This window comes from Wolffia australiana, chromosome 12, assembly GCF_029677425.1.
Source record: "Wolffia australiana isolate 7733 chromosome 12, ASM2967742v1".
Classification (NCBI taxonomy): Eukaryota; Viridiplantae; Streptophyta; class Magnoliopsida; order Alismatales; family Araceae; genus Wolffia; species Wolffia australiana.
The window spans coordinates 8,782,361-8,808,496 of record NC_135846.1 but is presented as its reverse complement, the minus strand read 5'-3'; the positions used below and the strand labels follow the sequence as shown (position 1 = coordinate 8,808,496).

Sequence of the window (26,136 nt, the reverse complement as noted above, 5' to 3'; positions counted from 1 at the left end):
GTCTAAATTTTTATAGGAGAACTATACGAAAATAAAAATTTATACAGTAAACCCATAAAAATAATTTATTTTGATCCTTAATTGGGCAACATTTAACCTATATTTTTTATGGGGACTAAGGTATATCTAAAATATTTTTCTCAAAATTTGAAAAGAAACTAGAAGCTTATTTTTATTAAATTTTTAGCATGTATGTGAAAGATGTTTACCTATCCTCCACTAAAAACCTGATAAAATGAAGAAGCTTGTTGGGAAATGTTGAAAATTCCACAATTAATGGCCACACTTTGTTGAAATTTATACAATTAAATATTCGATATGCTGAAAATATGTATATTACTAATTTTGAAGTCCCCACATTGGGTAAGTGTAAATAGTTAATGTTGGAAAATTCCAACATTAACATGGTGAATTAAGTGCAAATTCTTAAAAAAAGATGTTGCAAATTTTTTAACAAAAGATGCCCACACTATTTGGTTCTTTAACATGGTTTATATACCTAATATTTATAAAGGTGAATTAAGTGAAAATTTAAAAGATGTATATTACTAATTGGGTAAGTGAATATTTTTAATGTTGGAAAATTCAAGAAATTTATAGGAAATGGTTTAAAATTTTAAACAAAAGATGCCCATACTATTTGGTTCTTTAATATGGTTTATATATCTAATATTTATATTAGTGAACTAAGTGCAAATTTAAAATAAATATGTTAATAATTGGGTAAGTGAATATTTTTAATGTTAGAAAATTCAAGAAATTTATAGGAAAAGGTTTAAAATTTTAAACAAAATATGTCCACACTATTTGGTTATTTAACATGGTTTATATACCTAATATTTATATCAGTGAATTAAGTGAAAATTTAAAATATATGTATTACTAATTGGGTAAGTGAATATTTTTAATGTTGGAAAATTCAAGAAATTTATAGGAAAATTGTTTAAATTTTTTAACAAAAGATGCGTGCAACAAAATTGACTCGTTTTGTAATATTTAACCGTCAAAATATGTCCTTTGCCTGAGAATTTCCCCACGGCTCCGTCAAAGGCTTGTGCTTACTTGGTCATCACCTGCATAGCAAAAGATAACAAATAAAACACGATGACTATGTAAAATATGCATAAAAGGTAGTCAATGTAGGTGATATGTACCTCGAGCAGATGTGACTAACCCATCTTGGCCATCCTCGCCATCTGAATCCAGCTCCACATCAGAGTACCATCGCTTGTTGTCCGCACGCAGCCAACACTTCACAATGATGAGTGTTTCGATGCTTATTGACGACAAACGTGATCTCTTGTATGTGACAACAGCGTTGCCCTTCGAGAACATGCGCTCAGCAGGAGCTCTTGTTGCACATATGGACAACAGCTCCCTTGTAATGGAGGCAAGTAAGGGGAAGCATTTTGCCCTTGTGTTGGCCCACCAAGATAGTGGAGTGAACACTCCCTCGTTAGGCACGACCTCTGTTAGGTATTGGTTGAACTCGTTCAATGCCGACCTTGTTGACACAGTTGCCGGTTGGACTTTTCGCATAGTGCTATGTATCCAAGAGTCCAACTCTCTACCTTTTGAGTGTTCATATTCAGCGTGCCCATTCGTTACATGCCTCTACGAGTCACATGGTAACAAAAATCGTACATGTGCAATGGTTGCTTCTCTGACACCTTGACGGAGCATTGCGCCGTTGTGGAATGGGTCCGTCAATGCCGTGTCGGTGATTGCATCATTCGCACACCAGATTTCTGCATATTGTGCTAGCTTGTGTTGCATCGCCTGACACGCTTGCGCCATGTTAGAACGATCTCCTTCATGCAACCGTCATACACAGGTGAAGAAAGTGCCCTCTTCGATTTTCTGGACCACCTCCTCCATGTGGCGCATGAGGTCATCTATGAGAAATAATACATCACACATGGCCGTTTTCACTATCTTGCAAACATGATCGGTGGATACAGCAAACCGCCCAAGGATGCGAAAAAATTCTTTCACCAACTCCCACTCGTCCTTCGACATCTTTGTCCCCTTCCCCTTCTGACCAAATTTTTTTGACATTTCATCAATGACATCACGCTTCTTCACGGCGGCGGATAACATCGCGCAAGTGTTGTTCCAGCGGATCGGATAGTCCAACGCGATCATGTTAGAGTCCTTGACTTCGGGGTCATCTTCACATGCCTTCGCATACTCCTCTCTCCATTTCGTAGAGCTCCGAATACTGCACACTGGTGTCCACACCTTCGCAACTGCATCACCCAAACAAAACAGCCGAAGTGCTCCGTCATTGTCATTAGACATTGAGAATATATCTCCAAGATTGTTTTCCTCGTCACTGTCGTACTGGTCTGCTGTCCTGCTCACATCGCCTTCGTGGGCCTCTAAAACGTGGGCCGAAGGAATGCCAAAGCTTTTTATTGCCGCTTGTACGAAAATTTTCAGAATGTGTGCAACGCATGGAACGTGCCTTCTGGCGCTAAACGTCGGGTTGACGCTCTTTATCTTCTTCACAATCAATGACAACATCATTTTATTCGTAGAGGCATTATCAGTAATCACAGCGTAAAACTGCATAAATACCGGTCACGTGTAAAATCACATGTTTAATTACTAAGATAAGTTTGATGTTGAATGATGACCTTTGAGCGCAGACAATTCCTGTAGGACCTAGAAAATGATGGACGCCATGTTGTCTCCATCGTGCTTGCTGACGATCTCGCGGATGGCAAGTACCCGCTCTTAGTATACCCATTTCTTGTCCACCCAATGAACGGTGATGCCTAGAAGTCCAGTACCATTCTTCGCAGTCCACGCGTCTATAGTGAGGGACACTCAGTCCACGTTCTCCCATAGCTTCTTCACCTCTTCTTTCATGCGTCCATGCATTTGGGTTGTCCACTGCTTCAAGACCTTCGCCGTGGGGGGATCCAAGTCTAGTTGTGTCGCATAGCGCCAAAACTCCTTGAATGCAACATTTTGAATAATACTCCACGGTGAATCAGTCATACATATAAATCGTGCAATGGCATTCTTCGTCTCATCTGGCGTATGCCTTCTTATCGCTCCTCATCTGCTTGGCTCTCCAGCTGATCAGCATCATCCACCATCAAGCCCTTAAGCTCAGCATGACGTTTAGGATGACAAGATTGAAAATGTCTCCAAAATATGTTGGTGCCCTTGTCGGCCTGCCGCTAGATCAATTTCCTCTTATTGTGCGGGTTCTTCTCATGGCACAGCAAGCACGCATAGTACCCATCACCAATGTGTTCAAAGTAGTCAATGATGACTGAATGGTTTGAACAAGGCGGGGCATTACCTCTGTACAACATGAGATGTTCCTGCGTCCGTACCTACAGTACCTTCAGGACAACTGGATCCTGCCCCAGAGCAGTCTTAGGGCGGGGCACTACCTCTAGGTGGGTTCATGGTTCTAAGAAGTATAATATGGTTAGCAACGATTGTTTCATACATCAACGCATGTTGATGAGCTATGCTTAAACCTATAAAGAAGGTATGCTTAAAACAATTATTTCGTTGTTTCTCGTCCCAAGGAAGAGTCCAGAGATCTTTTTGTTTTTTGCTTGTACATTCTTCTGTCATTGATGAATCTCCCAACATTCTTCTGTGAAGTTTTGTTTCCAACATAGCACCAAGCAAGAAAGAAGCAAGGAGTTATGTGAAATTATCATTATTTATGTAGAGACACAAAGTGAGAGAGAGTGAGGGTGAGACAGTGAAAGAGTGAAAGAGTGAAAGAGTGAGAGAAAGAGAGAATGAGAGAAATAAAGAGAGAATGAATCACAAAATGATACAGAATGGGAGAGGGGGAGAATGAGAAAGACTGAGACTGATAGAGAGTGAGAGAGACAAAGAGTGAAAGAGTGAGAGAGAGGGAGAATGAGAGAAATAAAGATAGAAACAATCCGCAGAGTGATAGAGAAGGAGAGAGGGGAAGAATGAGAGAAATTGAGACTCAGAGAGAGTAAGAGAGACAAGGAGTGAAAAAGTGAGAGAGAGAGAGAGAGAGAATGAGGGACATGGAGAAAGATAAAGAGTAAGAAAGAGGGAAAGATTAAGACATAATGAGTAAGAAATAGCGTGTGTTTCAGTCTTTCAGATATATAGAAGGAATAAGAGACAGTGAGACAGAATGAAATACAAAGAGAAAGATAAAGAGTGAGAAAGACAGAGAGAAAGTTAGAGATTTATGGATGTAACCCCATGTATAATTTATATAAGATGCAACCCCATGGATAATGTATATACATTATACAATTCTCTTCAACTAGAAATTCAGCATAGTGGGCAATATCACAGATGAATTAAAATCACAAGATACCAAAAAATGCAATGGAAACAACTTGAATTGAGGAAGAAAAAAAAAGTTGAAGCTACTGAATACAGATACTTTAATTTGAAATAAAATTCTTTGAATAAATGCAACCAGAATGGAAATTACAACATTTTAATTAATAGGAAGAAGATGAGAATTGAGAATTGGCGGATGAAGAAGAATATGAGAAATAGCGGAAGAAGAAGAAAAATAAATTTCCAGAGCAAAGGGGAAGAACGAGAAGAACTTACCCATGTCCGTCATCCATCGATTCTGCCTTTGTCTCCTCCTGCCAATGCCGCCGTCCGCCGTCCACCATCCGCCAGACCCTTTGCTTTGTGTATTTTTTATTCAAACTTTCAAATCGAAAGAGATTCAAAAGCTTCAAATTAAAATGCATGGAATACTGTTTTCAATGTTGGATATCGGAATTTGATATCCAACATCGAAACCGATGTCGTCATCCTCCCCCTTGAGACAGAGGCAGATGATGACATCAAGACAGATATTGATATCGGATATCGGCATTGTAGCAACCGATATCCGATACTGGTATCCGATATGCGGATATTGAAAAAAACGGATACCAGAAATTCCCTTTCTGGTATCCGACACAGTATCCGTCCCGATACCGTCATCCGATACTGGTATCGAGACGGGTGAACACTAATATACACTTACTGTTCCTTATAAATTAATATTCCCTAGAAACTAATACAATAAATTTTTGAGCCAATAGATATGTTTGGAATCTTAAGAGTATGCTGTGATGATTCACTATTTCCCTCGGATTAAAAGCCATGTCATCTGTTGTCATTGTAGCAATTTTGGTTTGAATAAGATAGGTACGTCCATGCAACATACTTGGCAGTGCCTATTGAGAATCTTAACTAAATGGAGCCTAAAATATGTATCCAGCCAAGCTTAAGAATCCACCAAGAGCATGGGATGAGAGTAAACAAAGCACACACACTGATCGGAGAAAACAACCTTTTTGAAAGGAATGATAACTGTGATGCAGGACGACTAGGGGAGAGACGACTAGGGAGATGGGTATGACAATGATGGTGGAAAAGGCAGGACGGATTTGGGTAGAGGGATAAAACAGACTACAAAAATTCACACGATTGGCTTCGAAAACTTAAATCCGGTGAAATACTAGTGGTGCAGTCCCTTTCCTCATCGAGGGCGGGAGTACTGTCTTCAACCACCGCGACGAAATCAAAGCTCCAAATTCAATAAATCCGAATTCACGTCACGAGAAAATATCACCAGTAAACCTAATCCACTAGTTGTTAAGATTCCAAGAAAATCAAGAAACAAATCCGACGACGGTGGATGAATTCTCACAGAGCACTGGACGAAAAACACTTGACACCAAAGAGTTCAGGTATACCTCGGCACCAGAGTGCGTGAAGAGGATGCGAGTAATTTTGATCGTGGCGAGGCTCGGCGTTCCGGGCGTTGTATGGCCCACTAGACAAAATAATTGGGAGTTCCAGGCATTGAGCGGCCCTGGCGATGAACGTGGCGGGAGAGAGGCGAATGCAGCAGACGGCAGACAAGGCTGCTCGACGCGTCGTTGGCAGGATGATTGACATGCACTTCGATAGGGTGTCGCGGATCCAACTACGCGGTCAGTTGGCGGGGGGTCATTGGGGGAGTCATCCCCTTGCGGGGTGCGAGGCAGCGCCCTGACACCAAAATGGTATGCACGACGACCTGTGGCGGCGAGGGCGTCCGGGGCGTGGGCGACCGGGTTGGAGGCCTGCGCGGTGTCGCTTGCGCGGCCGGTCGATGACGACGTCGGGGGCATTGGGTGGCCTAGCGCCTTGGCGCAAGGTGGTCAGGCGCTAGGGCGCAAGGGCGGCCTAGCGCTAGGGCGCTGGGCGGCCTTGCGCTAGGGCGCTGGGCGGCCTTGCGCTAGGGCGCTGGGCGGCCTTGCGCTAGGGCGCTGGGCGGCCTTGCGCTAGGGCGCTGGGCGGCCTTGCGCTAGGGCGCTGGGCGGCCTTGCGCTAGGGAGTTGGGTGGCCTTGCGCTAGGGCGCTGGGCGGCCTGGCGCTAAGGCGCGGGGGAGGCCTGGCGCTCGGCCGTTGGGTGGCCTTGCGCCTGGGCGCGGGCGGCCTGGCACTAGGGCGCGGGGGCGGCCTGGAGCTAGGGTATGAGATAGTCAGACGCGTGGGCGCTAGGCGGCTTGGAGCTAGGGTGCGACGTGGCCAGGCGCGTGGGGGCGGGGCGGCCTTGCGCCTGGGTGCGGGGCGGCCTGGTGCTTCGGCGCAAGGCAGTCAGGCGCGAGGGCACTGGGCGGCCTTGCGCTGGGGCTTTGGGCGGCCTGGTGCTTCGGGAACCGGGCTGCCTGATGCGAGGGCGGTGGGCAGAAAGGAGGAGAGAAGAGAGTGCGAGAAAGAGATAGAGAGAGAGAGAGAGGCGAAGGAAGACGAAGAAGAAAGAGCGGGAGGGAGGCCGGCGACCACGACGACGGCGGCGCCGTCAGCCGTAGGGGTGGAGATGGGATAGGGGAGGCTGGGCAGTCCTCCAAGAAGAGTTAAAACAAACTCGATTCTTGAATAATGACTACTAAGTGTTTCTTGAAACATTGGCCTATACATATAGGCCTTGGAGGAAAGAGAAAATACAGTTAAAAGAAATAAAAATAAAGACGAGCGACGTGACGAGTGATGTGGTTTTGCGTCACGTTAAGGGGCAGTTCTGGATCTGCCTTTGGCGACATGTCACGACGCGTGAGGGGGCGTGCGTGGGTGGAGACGTGCCTAATGCTAGCGTGTTGACTTGATCCGGTGACGATGGCGACATGTGTTCAGCGGTCATGTTGACTTCAGATGATGGTGGTGACGCGTCCGGTGTCGATGCGTTGACATCGTCGCCACCAAAATGTTCACAATAGAGGTCCAAAATATCAAGTACAAAAGGAGAAAAAGGAACAAGTTTACTAAAGGGACTAACCAACAAGTAGATACACACTTGGCATCACCTCCTCACAAAAGCCTCTTTGCAAGATGTTATGTTGTACCTAACTCTTCTTCAACTCTTTAGTTAGCTAAGCTTGAACCTTCCAAGGTTTCTTATAGGATACTCTTTAGAATTCCTTCCAGAACTCTCGCAGAATTCCCCCAGAATTCCCCACAATATGAGGCAGATACCTTTTATAGAGCTCCTTGAAAGCTTCTAGATACCTCTCTTGCTAGAAGATTCCCACAACTTTCTAGAACATTTAATAAGACTCACAAGTTTCTAGAAGGATCCATTAGCATCTAAAATTGTCTAGACGATTCCATAAGATTCTAGAAGAATCTAAAAGGCACTGGAAGCATTTTGAAGGTTCTAGAAGCATCTATAAGAGTCTAGAAAATTCTAGAAGAGTCTAGAAAATTTTAGATCATTTTGGAAGTTTCTAAGAACATGAGATTTGAACAAGCCAACTGATGTATATTATGTGGCCATCAAGCCAATCACACATCCATGTTTAGTTAAGTTCATTGAATAAACTATTACTTTCATTATTATTCTAGTGTGATGTTTATAATGAAGTCTATGAATACGTGCAATGACATAGTGAATTATGATGAGATCATAATACAGTGATCATTAGTCTTTAAATATGCATTCTAAGTATTCCTATTCGATGGATAATCGAGACAGACATTGAATTATCCAGATAGAATAGCACTAGTTGATCCTACTTATACAATAAGTATAGCTGATCCAGTGACTATTAGTGCGGCGACATTAAGGACAGATAGTAGGCGCTCCTTGGAGAAAGAGTTCGCTGAATTGATCCGTACGAATCCCTGAATGGTATTATACCTAAATGTCAATCAGGTTGAATCATGTCACGGTTGTATAAGTGATCCACTAACCTGAGACACCAAGGACATCTCGTGAATGGACAACTACATTTTGACTACGACTTACGAGCCTCTAATCAAGGGATTCAAACAGGTCATAGCTTGGATGTAGTAAGAAGCTCACGGAGATGATTGAGTGGTCAAGAAAGGATCATTTGCCCTCAGTATAAGAGGAGATTGACTCAAGGGAGACGATGTAGAAAATCCCTGGCCAGGGTAGTGAGGATATTGGAGAAGGAGTTCTCCAATAATACCTGTTATGCATCAGTACTAATCGAATGATGGATCAGGATTTAACGATAAACCATACCCTAAGTCGTTCGAGAGTTTGTTCGGATGATGGATTATGCATATACGGTAACTGATGACAATAAAGGTTCCATGAGAGAGTTCAAACACTGCTCGGGATCTTCTAGAGCACGAGGTGTAGCTTAGCACCCCACGGGCCGGAAACTTAACCTATCGATTGGAGTAAATCAATCCTTATTTAATTAATTTATGTCGATATAGTAAATAAATAAGGTTGGCCAATAATAGTTATTAGGTCACTAAAGTTATTAACTAGAAGGATACATAGGCCTCGAGGTCACATGCATAAGGTCATAAGGGCATTGGTGGATATATTTTACTTTTTATGGTTTTTGAGAAAAACTTAAAGTAAAATATAAATAAGGAAGGGGCACTCATTTTAAGCACCCAGGCCAGCTAGATTTGAGAGCCCTGCCTTTCTCCCCTCTCTTCTCAACTCATCCAAGGAGAGTGGCTTCATGGTGAGAAGATCTTCTAGATTTTCAAGAAGAGTTGAAGAAGAAGACGTGGAGATTCAAGTGTCGAGTGATCGCATAGATACTTCTAGAGGTCAGACGCGTGAATGGCTTCAGAACGATCTCAGAGCGGCAAAGCCAATAGTGGAATTTTGAGTTCTCCACAAGGTACACTCAATGTTTGATTTTAAAGATCGATTATGAATAGATCAACACGCTTCTGCAACCATGGAATTGTGTTTTCCATGGATGAACCAAGGCACAGAATCCAACACCAACCCTCACAGTACCAACAAATGAAACGGTATTTGAATATTCTGTGATGTTTACATAAGTGTTTGAATGAAAAGGTATTTTGATGTTATAGTTTTTGAATTTGTTTTTCCAAGGGTTTCATTCATCACCTGATAAACGTTTATTCCTTGATTTATCTAAGCATCCACTAAAATTTTTCGATATGTTCTTTGATCTTATGAGTTTGGTGAGAGTGAAAATTCTAAAAGCATTCTTCTTAGTTAACTTCATAAGTTGGCATGAATTTTCCATCCACGAAAAGGATGTTATTACGTTCATTATTAATAACTTCTAATTACACGACAGTAAAAGTACGTTAAGGCAATGAATGAAAGACCTAGTTCTCTTCTTATGTTGCACAATATACATTGTGCTTCTTAGATCGGAAGGAACCAAAAAGGCTCTACGTAAAGTTTCTCAACGGATCTAACTCTGCACAATATTGAAAGCTAAAATAAGCTCCTCTAAATCTCCAAGCTTTCTAAGGTCCTTTCACAGTTCTTAATATCTCCTCAATTAGGTATTATTTCGATAATATATCTCATGGTTTCATAGCGTTCCTCAAACATATTCGCATATCTCTTTCTATGTTATTTCAATAACCTATTTTGTATATCGATAGTCTTTCTCAAAACTATTATCAGATCTCTCACTCTCTTGATCATTGGTTAGCTTAATTGTTTCATTTTTATGAGACTTGGTTTTTGTGATAAGTTTGTTGAGTTTATCGATCTGTGTCTGGTAAACAGTAAGTTTAATTTATAGATATATATCCATTTTAGTCGTTATTAAATCTATCAATCTAACCAGTTTTTAGTTATCGTGCTTATCATTTCTTTTTGAAACGAGGTATTTTTTAATTACATGCACATCGCTTGCTCTATCTTGATAACAGTTCAGTATATACAAGTTTTTCCCATTCATGTTCATAGCAGGTCATTGTAACCAAGATTTGTTTCCCACCCATTCTTATCTACCTATTTTGATTATTAATTAGCCCAATCGATGGATCTCTTTTTCATCCATGTATTTTTTGGAAAGATTTCTATCATCTATCTCTAATTGGTAGTGCTACTTTGAATATTTGATGAAAGTGAATTTCTGATCTATGTCTAAGTCTGAATAACGTTAAATTCAGCCCCAATTTCAAGTTTAGTCAAATGAGAGTTGAGGCATGTCCGATCAACCCAAATGAAGGTCAAGCCAATCCAAATCAAGGCCAACTCAACCTTGAGTCAAAGTCGGCCTTAGGTCAAAAGCAATCTTAAATTTTCAAGTAAGAAAACTGTGTTGTTTTCATAGAGGGTTTGGGCACGAGAAACATGGGTTTAATTAGAGGAGATGAGGGGGAGTAAAAGGAAAATAGATAGATGTGGATAGAGGGAGAGAATGAATGGGAAAGGGATACAGTAAGAGAGAGGAAGAGATTGAGGGGAAAAGAGATAATCAGGGAGCAGGAGGGAGAGGGATGGAATTAGAGAGGGAGAGGATACGGGGAAAAGAGATAATTAACGAGAGGTTACAGGGAAAAGAGATAATTACGGAGAGGGAGAGAGTGAGAAAGAAAGGGATAGAATTAGAGAGGGATAGACAGTGACAGGAAAAATGATAGAGTTAGAGACGGGGAGAGAGTGAAAGGAAAATGAAAAAATTAGAGAACAAGAGAGTAAGAGGAAAATATATAGAGCTAATGATGGGAAAATACTCACAAGGAAAGAAAGAGTAATTAAGAGAGAAGGAGAGTGTGTGAGTAAAATAGATTGGTGGATAGAGTGAGAGAAGGAAAGCGAAATATAGAAATGTAGAGAGGGGAAGAGAGGAGGGATGAGACAAAGTTAGGCAGGGGGAGAGAGTGAGAGGGAAAGAGCGGAAGAGAGAGATTGAGATAGGGAGAGTGAAAGAGAGATAAGAATGTGGATGGGGAGAGTAAGAAGGATAGAGAGTGATTGTGTGTGATAGAGAAGTGGGTGGGTAGAGGTAGAGGGTGAGAGGGAAAGATAGATTGAGATAGAGAAAATGAAGGATAGGTGGTTGCATAGAGGGAGAATGAAAGAGAGAGGTTGCTGCTAGAGGGAGAATGAAAGAGAGAGATGGATGCATAGAGGGAGAATGAAAGATAGAGGTGGGTGCATAGAGGGAGAATGAAAGAGAGGTGGGTAGGGGAGAAAGCAAGAGGAAAGAGAAATTGAGGGAGGGAGAGAGCAAGAAGAGGGGTGTTGGTTAATGGAAGGATAGAACAAGGGAGTGAGGGAGAGAGATGGATAGGGACAGAGAGACCAAGAGAAACGTTTATTTCAATCATGTTTGTCACATAATAAGATTCATATACTAGGGTATAAACGGATAAAATTTCACAATAAGCATGACAATATATTAAAGTTTTGGGAATCATTTGCCTTAGATCAGCATTATTTGAACTCAATTGCGTAGTGGATTATCAAACTGAAGGAGATCTATAAACCAAAAACATATGGACAAAGCAAAACCACCACCTTTTCACAAATCGAACATATCATTTCTTGGTTCCTCAAGTACGCATATTTAAGTCATTTTGAGTCCAACCTTTAGATGTATCCACACAATCTTTGGAGCACTAGATCTCCTTTTTTTCCAAAAACTCAATTGTTGAATATTCGACTTTCTCTCCATCCAGTCTCTAGTGGAAGCAACAATCAAAGAAGGGGAAGTGAAGAAAAAGTGATGCCCTCATACTTACTCACATGGGTATGAAATGAGGATGCCCCCTCTATTTATACTACTTGGAGAATTTTTCATGAAGTTCTATGCCAAAATTTCATAAAGGTCCCCTTCATCATGAGCAATTAATAAAATTTCTTAGACTTTGAGTACACCCACCAACGTCCAAAAATCTTGGGTGACCCTTTAAGCCCTTGTATCAGTGTAGTTGATAACCTCAATGGTCCAATAACCTTCATAAGGTGGGCCTTATTAATGAACTATATAACATATAGATAACAATTCGATGACCGATTTAATCAAATAGATTGGTTAAGTCGTTGGTACATGGGTCGTGAAGCTACACCTTGTGCCCTAGAAGATACAAAGGAGTATGTCAACTCTCTCATGGAACATTTACCATCATTGATTACTATGTATATATAATCATTGATCAGCAAGAGACTTTAAATGACTTGGGGTATAGTTAATTATCAACCCTAATCGATCACTCAATTTTATACTAATGTGTGTATAAATCATCAAATAACAATATCTTTAATATTTCCACTACCTAGCCAGGTATTTAATGGCATCATCTTCTTAGAGTCAATCTCCTCTGGGTGGACATCTTGACCACGCAATCAACTTAGTCGACATATTGCTACAGCTGAGCTAAGAGCATTTTGGACACAACCATCAATCCACAAGGTGTCTTTTGTTTAAGGGCCACTTACACAATCATGACATGAATCAACCCAGATTGATAATAAATATAATATCATTTTGAAATTCACACATAAAGTCAATGATCTATTTCCCCAAAAGAGCATGCACTATATGTTCTTAATATCTCCACACTAATGGCTATGAGATTAGCCATACTCGTCATATGAATGGGACTAAACAGTGCCCTTCCATCTAGATATTTTGATTTCCTTCTAGAGTACCCTTCAAATAGGAATTTTTAGAACACATGTTTAGAAACTAGTAATCACCATTTATACGATTTCATCATAATTTAATTAGTGATTGTATATATTCATGGACCCCAATGATAAGCATGACACATGCATTATAATGAATATATTGTATTAATGAATTTTCAACGAGACGTGAGATGTGTGATCGGCGTGCAGGCTGAAAATATTTCCAACATAAGGATCTTTTAATTTCCTAAAAATAAAAAATTTAAAACAATAAACTAAAAAAAATGGATAATAATAATTAGAATTATAGAATTGAATTCTGATTTTAATTAGATAGTTTATGAGAGAAAATAAAAAGTTGAGCTGGTCATCGCAAGGCAAAAATCATCTATTTTTAGGATCTCAATTTTCTACAAGTTTTTCATTGGGGAATATTCCTCATCCAGCTTCTACTTCTCATTCCATGTTACAGAAGATATGAATCTTAGTGTTCAACAAACAAAAAATCTCCCCTTGTAACAATATAATAGTTTGCCTACTGATTCTTTTCAATGTCGCTGCCAAATGAAGGAGAAAAGGGTACGTTTGACTATGTATAACGAGATGCACATCTGGTGTTGACTAGAAATCCTAGATTGGTCGTGTGTTTTAATAGGAATTGTTATGGGATTATAACAGCCAGGCATGTAACTCATGGTGCTTTAAAACTGGGTAAACTCATTTCTACTTTCTAACTATGAAATGAAATTGAGATAAAATGTTGAGCATGTTCTCCCCTTTTACAACAAACTACCTCACATACAAAGTTTATTAGCCTGCCCCACCATCCCACTTGTAAGATTTAGTAAATATAAAAAGGCCTTAATTAAAACGTTAAAAACTGAAATTAATTTCTACATGAAACCAAGGTTCAAATAACCAGATAAAATTCCTTAAAAATGTATAAGTAGTTGTGATTCATGAAAATTCCATGATAAAATTGAAGTTATTTCACATTTTTTATACGTTTATTCCTCTTGAATAATATTAAAATATGAACATTTCTGCATGAATGGATAAATATGTTTGAAATAGAGCATAGCACACATCATTGTTCTTTATCTTTAGCATGACAAGAATGCATGTAATCACATGGGCACATACGTTAGTATGAACGAAAAGGATTCTAAATTATTTGAACCTAGATATGTATATGGACTCGAGAACCTTGGGATTCATGATTTATGTGAACCTAGATATGGATTTTAGGATATGTGTAGGATGCTAAATTACTTGATTTGAAAAAAAACGTAAATGTTTAGTTTAACTTGATAAAGATTAGAAATGAGACTTGAATAATGGATATTCAATGCATATGACCATTAATAATGTATTTGGCGTGTGGTTGATCATGTTTTAGGAAATATGTTGAGAGACTATTGAGATGGACTAAATAAACATTTATATGTACCCTTAGTCTCTACATCATGAAGGCATTTTTAAGGAGGGAGTAGGGAGTGGGATTGTTTGTCAAGTGGTTAGAGATAAATAATGTTCTACAAATCTTAATGCGATCTTAGGGTTTCTCCTTATTTGTAAACTCCATAATCTGGCTCAGTGAACCAATTAACATTTCATTTAACTCTTTCTTACCAATATATTTTTTGAAATGTCTAAAGCTTCTTTAGTAGAGTTTAGCTTCAGGATAATAATTTGCACACAGAATTTATATTGTTTACAAGTTTTTTCAATAAGTTTTGATTAAAAAACGCTGTTTTTACTTTCAAAACCTTTATTTGACACAGTACGAGCCTTTGTGAAGTACGATTCTGTAAAGAACATTTGAAAGCATCTCCAGGAAAATGTTAAACAAATTAATAATTGTTAAAAATACTTGGACTCCTCCAATATGTTCACACGTGTGCATGGAATAAACTCATTTTACGATATTCAAACTACTATTGAGTTTTTACTATTAAATGAACTATAGGGGTCTGTAATCTACATGTCAGCCTGATTCATGTGTCTATAAGTTGGACTAATAAATGTAACGCCAAAATTTTGTTCAAAAATTGGTTCTATTTTCAAGACTACTTCACCATGCTTAAAAATTGAGCCAAACTATCTTGTGGGGATTGTAAATTATTCTGTCAACAGGAGTCGTTGGATTGAAATTGAGTAGCATATTGAATTTACTGGCCCATTGGTTTGAAAATGAGGGTCCAAATTGAGGATATATAACCCAGGCCAAGTCTTTCAAGCAAGGTGGCGACTGTTCGTATGATGAACTGCGATGGAGTAGATCCAGGTGATTCTTCTCGCTCTCATTCTCATTCTTATTCCTTTTTGTTGATGGATTTCCTCCTATATACATGATTCAGAGCTCTGTAGCGGCGACGGACATCAAGCGCGGGATTAGCAGATGAAGACCCTTCAATGGGGCCTCTTGGTAGCTTTGACAGCTAGTCTCAGCGCGATTCTCATCTTCATTTTTGGAGTACCCAATTCATGTTGGTTGCCTCTCGCTCATTGCCCTTTAAGATTTGGTCAATTCATGTATTAGCTCGTCAGCGCGGGCAATTATTCAAAAATTGCGTGAGTTCCCTCTATTTACTACTGTTCTTTTTTCAAGACAACCTTCGCGCCTCTGCATCGGAAGAGGATCTCCGCGCTTTGTTCGATCTCCGGAGGAGCTTCAAGAAGTGTGTGGTGAGATTGATATTATTCTACTTTATTTCAGTGTGGATTTGCTCCCCATCGGACGGACTAGAACGGCAATGAACAGCTTTTCATGAAAATCATTTGGCGCAGCATTTTTATGATAATTGTCATCTTTTGTTCCTGATTATCTGGAATTGTCTCTATTTCGTCTAATTTCTGTACCCATTAAGTGAGAGATAGACGTTACGTTTACGATTATTTATGTTATTATCCGTAGGATCCAAAAATCCGCAATTTGGGGTGATGATATTCTCTATTTTGTCCATATTTATGGTCACTCCACGTGAATATATGCCCTCTCAGCTATAAACCTGTATCATATCCTCTACCGAGTTTTTGTAAACTTGTGTTATTTTCTTTTCACGTGAAAATGTCAGCATCTCACCTTTGAGGAGTCATATCCGTGTATTGCAGTTTGCTGTGTCAAAACAATAGTTGTTGTACTCTTAAGATTTCGTCTCCAGCATTTTTTCGCTATAGCATTAATATCGTGATTGCTTCTGGAAGATGATGAGTGGTGTAGCAGCTTTTAAACAGGTTACTGACTAAATGATGATACATTTTTTCCCTATTTCAGAAAGCAAATGGGTTAGGACTAGAAGCCTTGGATGGTGAAGATGTTTGTCAGATTACAATGAAGTTTCCTCAAGAAACTGTGCCCATGTGGGTACGTTGTTCAATGGTTAACTTGTAAAATTATTAGTTGTGTAACCATTGATTCTTCCCTTCCCTTAAGAGCTATAAATTTACAGAAAATGAGGCACAATAATTTTCGAATAGCTTTACCATCTAATTGAGTAGTTTTTTCGTCCTGCAAGGAAAAATATTTATTTCGCATTTCTTCTGTTGGATGCATCTTTGATTCACTAAAGGGATAGGAACGATTTTGAAGATACGTTAACGGAAATAAAGATGAACATGGCATCTTGGTTTTTGAATTGGTGAAAACTTTACTCAGGCGATTATCTATTTCTGCAGAAAGATCCAAAGTCTGGGGAACTAGAAGGCCTCTCATTCGATTTCAATCTTTGTGAGGCTGTTGTGACGTGGGAGCAGGTATCTCCAATGAAGCCTGAGCTAGTCGGCTTTTCTTTCTCCCATCACGACTTTGACGTGTTTATTTATCGGGGTGCTTTATTGATCGCATTTCTTATTCTTTGAAGATTAAAATCAGATCTGATATCATACATTTTTCACATCCTTTCCTACTCTTCGTCCCAGTCTTTTTATTCAAAGTGTAACCCGCACCATTTACACTACCCTCTGATGCAATTATATGATATGATCCTATACTGCCAGGGGTATCTATATCAATTTGGCAACTAGATGCAATTAGTTCATTTCACCTGTATGGTAAAATCCTTACACAGATTTGGTATCTTGGCTTGAGACCTCATCCTTCTTTCTTTCGGTCTGTGCTGTTCAACCCCATGATCATCCCTCTCTCAATGATTCCTCAGCCAGCTTGTCCTATGATTGATCTCTCCCGCCAATTAGCCTCCCCCTCCTCAACCCTTGCTGACTGCTTCCCCATGTGATCATCTAACCCCACCAGATATCCCCCCAGATCACCCCCATTGACCCTTCCGCTACCTCCTCAGTAGAAACCTGCAGAAAGGTTCTTTTCTGTATATCACTGTTGTTTTCATCATTATGATTGATATTTAACTATACAAAATTTTAAATTATGGCTTTCATCTGAGGTATGTATTCTGTTTTTTGTCTCCATTTGGATAATAGAAAACAGGAAACTGGAAACTGTGGTAACTTCTGTCATGTTTTTGAGTCAATAACAAATAGTCTCTCTCTCTCTTCATAGGTTCGTAACAGTACCACGATACTTACGAAAGAGTTTATTGATGCCCTGCCAAATGGGTGGGAGGACTATGCATGGCAAAGGATAAATAAGGGCATCCACTTGTAAGTATACTTTCTCTGTTTCTTGTAGCATACTACAAAATGTTCTCTATCTTTTCTATTTCTATCCATCATTTGTGACAGTAATCTATTTAAGTATGTTATCTATGTTTTTTTGGCACTTTAGAAATCGCTGTAAGAATAGGACTCTATGTATGGAGAAGCTTGCCCCTGTCCTTCCCGAAACTCCACCGCTGATGCCGCGACAGTTTGGAAGGTGTGCGGTAATTGGAAATTCAGGAGACCTCTTAAAGACAAAGTTTGGTGATGAGATTGATAAGTATGATGTCGTTATTAGAGAAAATGGTGCCCCTCTCCAGGTGTGATGACAGTACAATTCACTTGATTAGTTAATGCGGCCATTTATTTCATTTTTCGGTCCTCATTTATTCAGAACTACACTGAGTTTGTTGGGAAGAAGAGTAATTTTCGCCTTCTCAATAGAGGTTCTGCGAAGGCTCTTGACAAAGTAGTGGAGTTAGATGGTATTTTTTACCCATTCTTTCCAAATTGGGCTTCATCTGGCTTATACATTGATCTTCTGATTTGTGGCTTGTCATGTTGTAGATACTAGACGGGAGGTGCTGATCATCAAGACAACCATTCATGATATCATGAGACAATTCATCAAGGTGGATGAGTTGTCATTGACTTCTAATCTCTTCATCTAATCATGTTGTGAGATATTTTAAACAATATATTATAATTCAATACTCTCAGTACCTGATCTCCGGGTATTTTATTTATCGAAATTCGGATGATAATTATGTTGCAAATATCCTAATTTAATAATCTAAAGAACAAGTATTGATATTTCTCTGGGTATTCAAGTAACTTAGATTCAGGCTTTAATTTAAGGGGAAACCCCGTGATGTTTGTGACCTGTTTCCAAACTAAAGCACTTTATAAACTTTGGTCATACATTCCTAGAAACTTACACTTACTGAATGTTTATCTTTTTTCTGCAGGAATTACCCATAATAAACCCTCTGTACCTTTTCTTAGGCGCATCCTTTGGTTCGTCAGCCAAGGGAACAGGGCTCAAGGCACTTGAGTTCGCCCTCTCCATCTGTGACACCGTTGATATGTTTGGTTTTACCGTCGACCCGGGGTACAAAGAATGGTGAGAGCAACATTTTGCCTTTTATTTGCATAATTATTTTTATTAATCTCTCGTGTCATCTGTAGATGTATTCTTTATATAAATGTATTTATTCTTTTTTTGAGAAAAAGATATTTTCTTGTTCTAGGACGAGGTACTTTTCAGAATCAAGACAGGGCCACACGCCACTCCACGGTAGAGCCTACTATCAGATGATGGAGTGCCTTGGGGTGGGTTTCCCAAAGACTATTTATTGCACTGAATATTACTATATTTAACTTGTTTGCATGATAATGGAGCGTAATAAATTCCTGAAATAGCTTGTCAGGATCCACTCCCCAATGAGGTCAGACCCTGATCGTGTGGTGACACCTCTTCCTAGCCGCCATCTGATTACTGCAGCTCGGATTGCGGCAGAGAGGTTGCTGAGGTATGGGATCAACATAACTCTATATCTCCCTCTCCCTCCGCCTCTGTCTATCTATCTGCTCATCAGTCCATCTATTCATCCATATGTCTATGTATCATCTTATCTATTCATCCATATACGTATCCAACGATCTATCCACTATTTTATCTATCTATCCATCAATCCATCTATGTTCTGTCTATTCATCCATGTGTATCCAACTATCTATCCACTAATTTATCCATCTGTTCATCAGTCCATCTATGTTCTGTCTATTCATCCATCATGTGTATCCAACTATCTATCGACTAATTTATTTATATTTATCCACTTATGTATCTATCATTTTATTCAGTTATGTATCTATCTATCGTTCCTTTGGGGAGGTCTGATAATATTGAAACAGTATAAAGAAGAAAAAATGGTCCTTGCATTAGAATGACACACACAGATCAAGAAATGGTCAATCCATCCATGTATCTCTATATCCTTCCATCTATCTCTCTCACTGAGCATTTTTTGCTGAAGATATGTTGGTTGCATACCATTCAGGTTGTCTAGGAGAGGTGGGCCTGGGGACCCTCTAAGCCCTTGCGCCATAGTCAAGAAACGAGCCAAGGAGAAAATGAGTGTTGGCAGTTGGAGTCACAACGCCCTGAGAAAAGAAGCCCAAGAGCTGCAGGAACGCATTAACGGTGCTACCCTCTATCCCTTAGAACACAATCCCGACAGGGCTATGCTGTGCATGGTCCGGCCAGAATCTTGAAAATGATAATTCAATGTGTGAGCAATTTCATTATTTTTCTTTCCTGGAGGCCAACGTTGACCTCAGAAAATGGCATATCGTACTCCAATTTCATTATTTTTCTTCCACAAATTCGGCTGACCATCATGTTACTGGCCTGCTGATGTGTCTGAGTAGCATGGGCCTTCATTACAGTATTGAGTACCTGTATTGGGATCCGATACCAGTATGGAATACAGTTAAGGCCCTAAGGATTCCATTATGAATCATCTCTGTTATCAGATAGTGGGTATTGGTCATTGATTTCAGTACCAATGTAATTTGCTTTTTATAAAGTAATATGTTACTATGCATTTGTAGTCAATGGGCGAGGGTGTGCATGCTTATGTAGGACAAATAATTTTATTAATATCTTTTAAAAACCGATTAAAATTGAATGCTTTGGAAACGGAGAGAAACTCAGAGTGATCTGACTTCTGAATGATTTACAATATGATATATCTGCAGTTTTATGTTACGTCCCTCGTGTACTCAACGTCCTTGAATTCTTGTAACAAACAACTTGCGACAATGTCTTGAAGCATAACAAGAAGGGGAATGATGAGAGAAGGAAGTAGAGGAAGGAAATTAGAGAAGAGATGAGAAGGTTCGGCGGAATGGACGATGCCGTTGAAGGGGGCAGAATGGGCAACTCCGATCTCGGTGGTCTGAGCTCCGTCGCAGGTCTGGACGTCTGCGAAGGAGATCAGTTAGGCAAGAAGGGGGATTAAGATGAGAAGTGTGTAAGCACTTACTAGGTCGAAAGCCATCTTCTCCCTGAGGATAGCCGGCTTTAGTAGGCCGGCTATTGGGCCTTTGTCGTGGGCCAGGGTCGACGCTCGCATATGCGATGCTGGATTGCATCATTTTACTCTGGTGATGCTCTTTCAATGACTTCGTCGGATTGAACTTGATCTTGATCTTTACATCAATTCCAACAACCATAACCAACTGCAGTACAACCTAGAGTTCCCCTTCCATCTTTTCCCATTTCCTTAATGTGTAAACTACGTCCTTGGAAAGCCATCGGTGAGCCAAGGGCTGGCTGCAGCAGCCTTCCTTGATGGCAGGTCAAATTTCATGTCCTTGGTGATTGAATTAGAAAATTGCAACCACCTTGAGGTCATCTTGTGGACGATACATGCATACACAAATCCCTTGGATGTGAAGATATTGAGCAGAATGGCAGGTGGTAGGGATCTACCAACTAATTCAAGGGAGGGATCCTCAGCCTCTTGCTCTTGCCTTGTGCTGTAATAGTTGCCAAGATAGAAATATTTTCGGATTAAGAATCTTATATCAAAATCAAATGCATCCTCCCTCATCACTTATCTACATGTAATGATCAAAATACAAGACAGATTTTTAGAATAGCTTTTGGAAGAATTTCTCCTACAAGCATTACCGCGTGTGAGGAATCCTTTAATATTTATAATTGGGGTGTTAATGATGGAAATATATGTGGCAGGCAAGCCAATCACACATTCCATATCTCCTTCCATGTTCATTAATAGAACATATTCATTATAGTACAAGTGTGATTCTTATAATGAAGTCCATGAATACATGATTAGGCTAAGTGAATTATAATGAGATCCTAATATGAAGATCACTAGTCTTTAAGCATGTATTTTAATATTCCTATTCGAAGTATACTCGAGAAGGGCATCAAAGTATCTAGATATAACAGGACTATCTAGCCTCACTCATGTGATGAGTATGGCCAATCCCATAGCCTTTAGTGTGGAGACACTAATCATAGATAGCAAGTGATCTTTAGTTGGTAGAGTTTGCTGAATTGATCCATACAAATCCCTGAATGGTATTATACCAAACTGTCAATTAGGTTTATTCATGTCATGGTTGTGTTTGTGGGCCTCAGACCTGAAACACAAAAGAAGTCCTGTGGACAAACAATTGGACTTTCAATATGACATATGAGTCTCTAATCATGAGATTCTAAACAGTCTTAGTTGAGGTATATCAACAAGTTTACAAAGATAATTGAGTTTTCAAGATGGGATCGTCCACCCTTCGTATAAGAAGCAATAGCTCAAGGAAGATGATGCGATGTAGTTCTTGGTCAAGGTAGTGAAATATTGGAGAAGAGTTCTCTGATCATTTATGAACGCATCAGTACTAACTTAGATGATTGATTACGGTTTGATAGTTGATCATACCCTAAGTCATCCTAGGAGAGTCAAGCAGATGAAGGATTATACGTACACGAATAGGTTCTATGCATGATTCGATACACACTCCTTTTTATCTTCTAGAGCACAAGGCGTAGCTTTGGCACCCCACAGGTTACAGACTGAACCTGTCGATTGGGTTAAATCAATCTGACATTAATTAATTTATATAATTATATAGTTTATTAATTTATAAGGCTAATAAATTTTATTGGGTTGCTAGAGTCATTAACTAGATCGATACATGGGCTTATAGGGTCACACGCAAATGCTATTTTTGACGTCAGAAGATATACATAAGTTTTGGGGGTTTTATAAAAAATTCTCACTTAGTATAAATAGAAGGCCCCAAAAAAATTCACTCATGCCAAAATTTTTGAGCGGCCTTTCCCTTCTTCTCCCTTCTCTCCATGGTTCCTCTCCATTTTCGATACAATTGGGACAACGTAATGACAACAACGGAGTTGAACGAAGTTCACCATGGTGGAGGAGATTTGACGTGTCGAGGATTACATGGATACGTCTAGAGGCTAAACACATGAGCATCTCAACTCATTTTGCTCCAAGATCCAAGAAATCAATATGTGATTTGTGCACATGTGATTCGTTTCCATGGTTTTATTGATGTCGTAACGATTTCGCTACAAGTTTTCTACCGCCTGGAATCCTTATCTTCATCCAGATATAGGTCTGATAGAACTCAACAATTAACTCAGTCCAAATCAAATAATATTGATGTGTCTTTTAATATCACTTTGTGATGTATACTAGAAAGCATAGTAATCTCCACATGGACTGGCATTTTGCAGATATAATTATTTAAAGAGTTTAAGATAGGGAGACTAGAAATTAAGATTAGATTACTAGTGAGTGATATTGAATATTTTAAAGACTATAGATAGAAATATAGGAAGACATGTGTATAAACGGATAGCTAGAAGATTAGGAGATAGTTGGAGAGACAAAAAGGTTATCACGAGAGAGGGAATAAAGTCAAAAAATGAAGAAAATGTAGAGTCCACACTACTTTCTTGTAGAAATGCTGAAATGAGAGAGAGTATTTAGCTTGATTTTATACAAAAGCCGTATTATTTTTTTAGTATACACTGAAATATGACATAATGAGATGGAAATTCAAAGGATATAGTTATGTTTTATGATTTTCTTATTAAAAAATAAGTTTTTAAGATAATCAGGAAAAATAATAGTAATAAAAAATGAGATGTTAAATGAGTGTTTGATCAAATGCCCTATAGAAAAATAATATTTATCATAAGACTTTAAGTTAATATTTTATACCTTTATATTTTTGTATTCATGTTAGTCTCATGTAAATGAATTTGAACTGTTAACTTACCCGATTTTTCCGCCATATGGTGGTGATTATCGTCTTCAAACCCCCCTCTTCCGGATTTTGCCGCCATAACGTCATTTGTCTGCCATGTGTTTTGTGCATTAGAGTTAATTTATTACAACAAATGATTTGTTTTTTCTATTGCTTGCATGCTTTCTAAGATTAAAACTAATAAAATTTTCATTGGGCCTTGTGTTTAAGTATTGACTTGGATGTTGCCAATCATTCGCTACAGCTAATAATTGGCAGATGGAAATCCTTGGATTCAATGAAAATTTGTTGGCTTGGTACACATGACATAATCGACATAATCAAAGACTTAGATAAATCAAAATAGGATTGAATCCATTAAACCCTTAAAATATTTAAATAAATCAAAATATTTATATTAAAAGTGTGCATTTTAAGAAAGAAAAAGGAAGACACATGTCAAAAGAGCAATGGATCATTTTTTAGTGCATCTTTTGCAAAGATTTTGCGCCACATTTGGCGATTCGCGATGAAAATTTGAAATGGAGGGCTCATATTCTTCCAACTTTAAAAAGCAACATTTGACAATCTAGGAGCTTCGAGGTAAAATTTTAATATTAGTCTAGTCTTTCCCTCGTCTATCCATACACTGTCTCAATCATTTTGGGTTTGATGATTAACCATAGCTTAAGTCATTTAGGATTCTTGTGAAAATAAAGAATTATATGTGCACATCAACTGATGGTGGTAAAGGTTCCGTGGGAGAGTTGATGTACTCCTTTGTATACTCTGGAGTATGTAGAGTAATTTGGCACCCCACATGCCTGAAACTTAATGTATTGAATGGGCTAAATTGATCCTTGATTATTATTTTTATATTTACTTAACTAGTAAGGTCGGACAATAAAGGCTATTAAGCCATTTAATTTATTAACTAGATTGATACATGAGGCTAGAGGGTCTCAGACACATAATATCTATAGACATTGGTTTATATACTCTAAGTTCGATGGCTTTTTTTAAATTTTCTTGATAAAGAGACTTATATGAAAATTTCACAATGCCTTTATGAAGTTTTTTCGAGATCATAATTAGAGGGGGGCACCCTCATCTGATACCCATGCTAGTCATTTTGAGTGCCCTCCCCTTTTTTCTCTTGCTTTTTAGGTGCAGCTTCTACTGAGATTAGATGAAGTGAAAAACAGATTTTTGGCAGAATAGTTCAAGGAAAGAAAGAGAAAAATAATTGAACATGAATTATGAATCCCTAATGATAGGATTTAAAATAGTCTTAGCTCTGATATACCATGAACTCCATGAAGGTGATTTCATATTCAAGTGGGGCGGTGCACTATCAGTATAAGTAGAGATTGAACAAGGAAGAATATTAATCATACCCTAAGGTAGTTGGTAAGTCTATCACAGAAAAAGGATAATACATATATGATAAACAATGATGGTGAATGTTCCATGAGAGAATTTATAAACTCCTTTGTATCAACAGAGTATGAGGTATGGCTTGGCACCCCACGGGCTGGCAATTGATCATATTGATTGTGATTAATAGATCATTGATTAAATAATCTATATGTCAATACTGTCAATTAATAAGGTTGGTTAATAAATATTTTTGGGCCATTAAAGTTATTAAATAGAATAATACATGGACCTAGATTCTCATAAGCATAAGATATATGGGCGTTGGCAGATCCACTCAAAGTTAAAAGGACTTACGCAAACATCCAAAATAGTGTGGATTGGAGATCAACCATCTCTACTTTCCATACAAGCCAAGCTTGGACCCACTCCCCTTTACTCTCTCCCTCTCAAAAGCTATCTCCCTCTAGTGTGACTAGATGGTGAGACTATCAACCAGATCTTTAACAAGAGTTGAAGATATTCAATTGGAGATCGATAATTCAAGTACTCACATTGATACATCTAAATGCTAGACATGTGAAATACTTGAAGGTACCCTTCCAAGGAACCAAGTGAGAGTATAGTTGTTCCATGTAAGGTATCATGATCTTGCTTATTTATACTTTAGATATTATTGGTATGTTTATTCTTATGTAACTTAATCATTTGGGATATTCAAGGAATCCCACAAAACCCAACAGGCCACTACTAGCATGAAGCTCTGAATTTATGAAGAATTATTGGATGATGGGACACATAGTGTATTTGGTGGAAGGAAAAAGTTGAAAGTCCAAACACCAGAAGTGACAAAATACATTAATTATCCACTTCTATTCCTCACTAACTTGCCATGGCAGTGGATCAACACTAACACTTTTATGAAAGCATGGTTGTATGTCACATGGTTTAATGCCGATCTCCCTAGTTCACATGTCATCCAATTGAGGTCAAAGTTGTTTGATTGTATTGAAGATGGATATCTGGTATATGATGATTGATATCAAGGCAATTTTTGAAAAATAAACTCATGCATGGAAAATAGTGGTCGTGACCTATTGGGCATAATCGAGGCCTAGAATGGTGCTTCTTGGATGTATCACATGCATTTCCTTACTATGTGAGAGCATTGGGTGAAGTAAGATGGTTGGACCATGGTGGAGATCAAACTTAGAGTATTGGAAGGCTTTATTATATAGTGAAAGGTCAGAATCACGATTCTCATTATGACATGAGATAATGGAAATATCGTAAATGTATGTAGCGAACACTGGAAATGCTTCAAGAAATGCGAAGATGGTGGCCATCTTTATTGGAAAAACATGGGAGAGGAATTTTGGCATGATCACTCAAAAGAATGTCTAATGAATGGCACACCTAATCAAAATTGTGGCTGATAACATGATAAATGAACCTATATTTGTATACAT

General features: G+C 38.8%; 1 protein-coding gene across 3 annotated transcripts; it reads left to right on the top strand.

The window, feature by feature from the left end:
- Window positions 1-14,996: 14,996 nt before the first annotated feature.
- Window positions 14,997-19,867, top strand: LOC144710574 (Glycosyltransferase family 29 (sialyltransferase) family protein). Of its 3 annotated transcripts, none has more exons than XR_013583328.1 (13): window positions 14,997-15,149; window positions 15,223-15,351; window positions 15,474-15,550; window positions 16,140-16,229; window positions 16,541-16,618; window positions 17,382-17,482; window positions 17,577-17,799; window positions 17,874-17,964; window positions 18,047-18,111; window positions 18,448-18,602; window positions 18,730-18,811; window positions 18,910-19,011; window positions 19,543-19,663. XR_013583328.1 is itself a non-coding variant. In XM_078584381.1 (13 exons), exons 2-13 carry the CDS (start codon window positions 15,264-15,266, stop codon window positions 19,754-19,756), a joined length of 1,344 nt encoding a protein of 447 aa, XP_078440507.1. In that variant the 5' UTR covers window positions 14,997-15,149; window positions 15,223-15,263; the 3' UTR covers window positions 19,757-19,867. The 3 variants fall into 3 exon arrangements, 2 of the variants coding, with proteins under 2 accessions (XP_078440507.1, XP_078440506.1); XM_078584381.1 differs by having other exon boundaries at window positions 17,607-17,799; window positions 18,902-19,011; window positions 19,543-19,867; XM_078584380.1 differs by having other exon boundaries at window positions 18,902-19,011; window positions 19,543-19,867.
- Window positions 19,868-26,136: the final 6,269 nt, after the last annotated feature.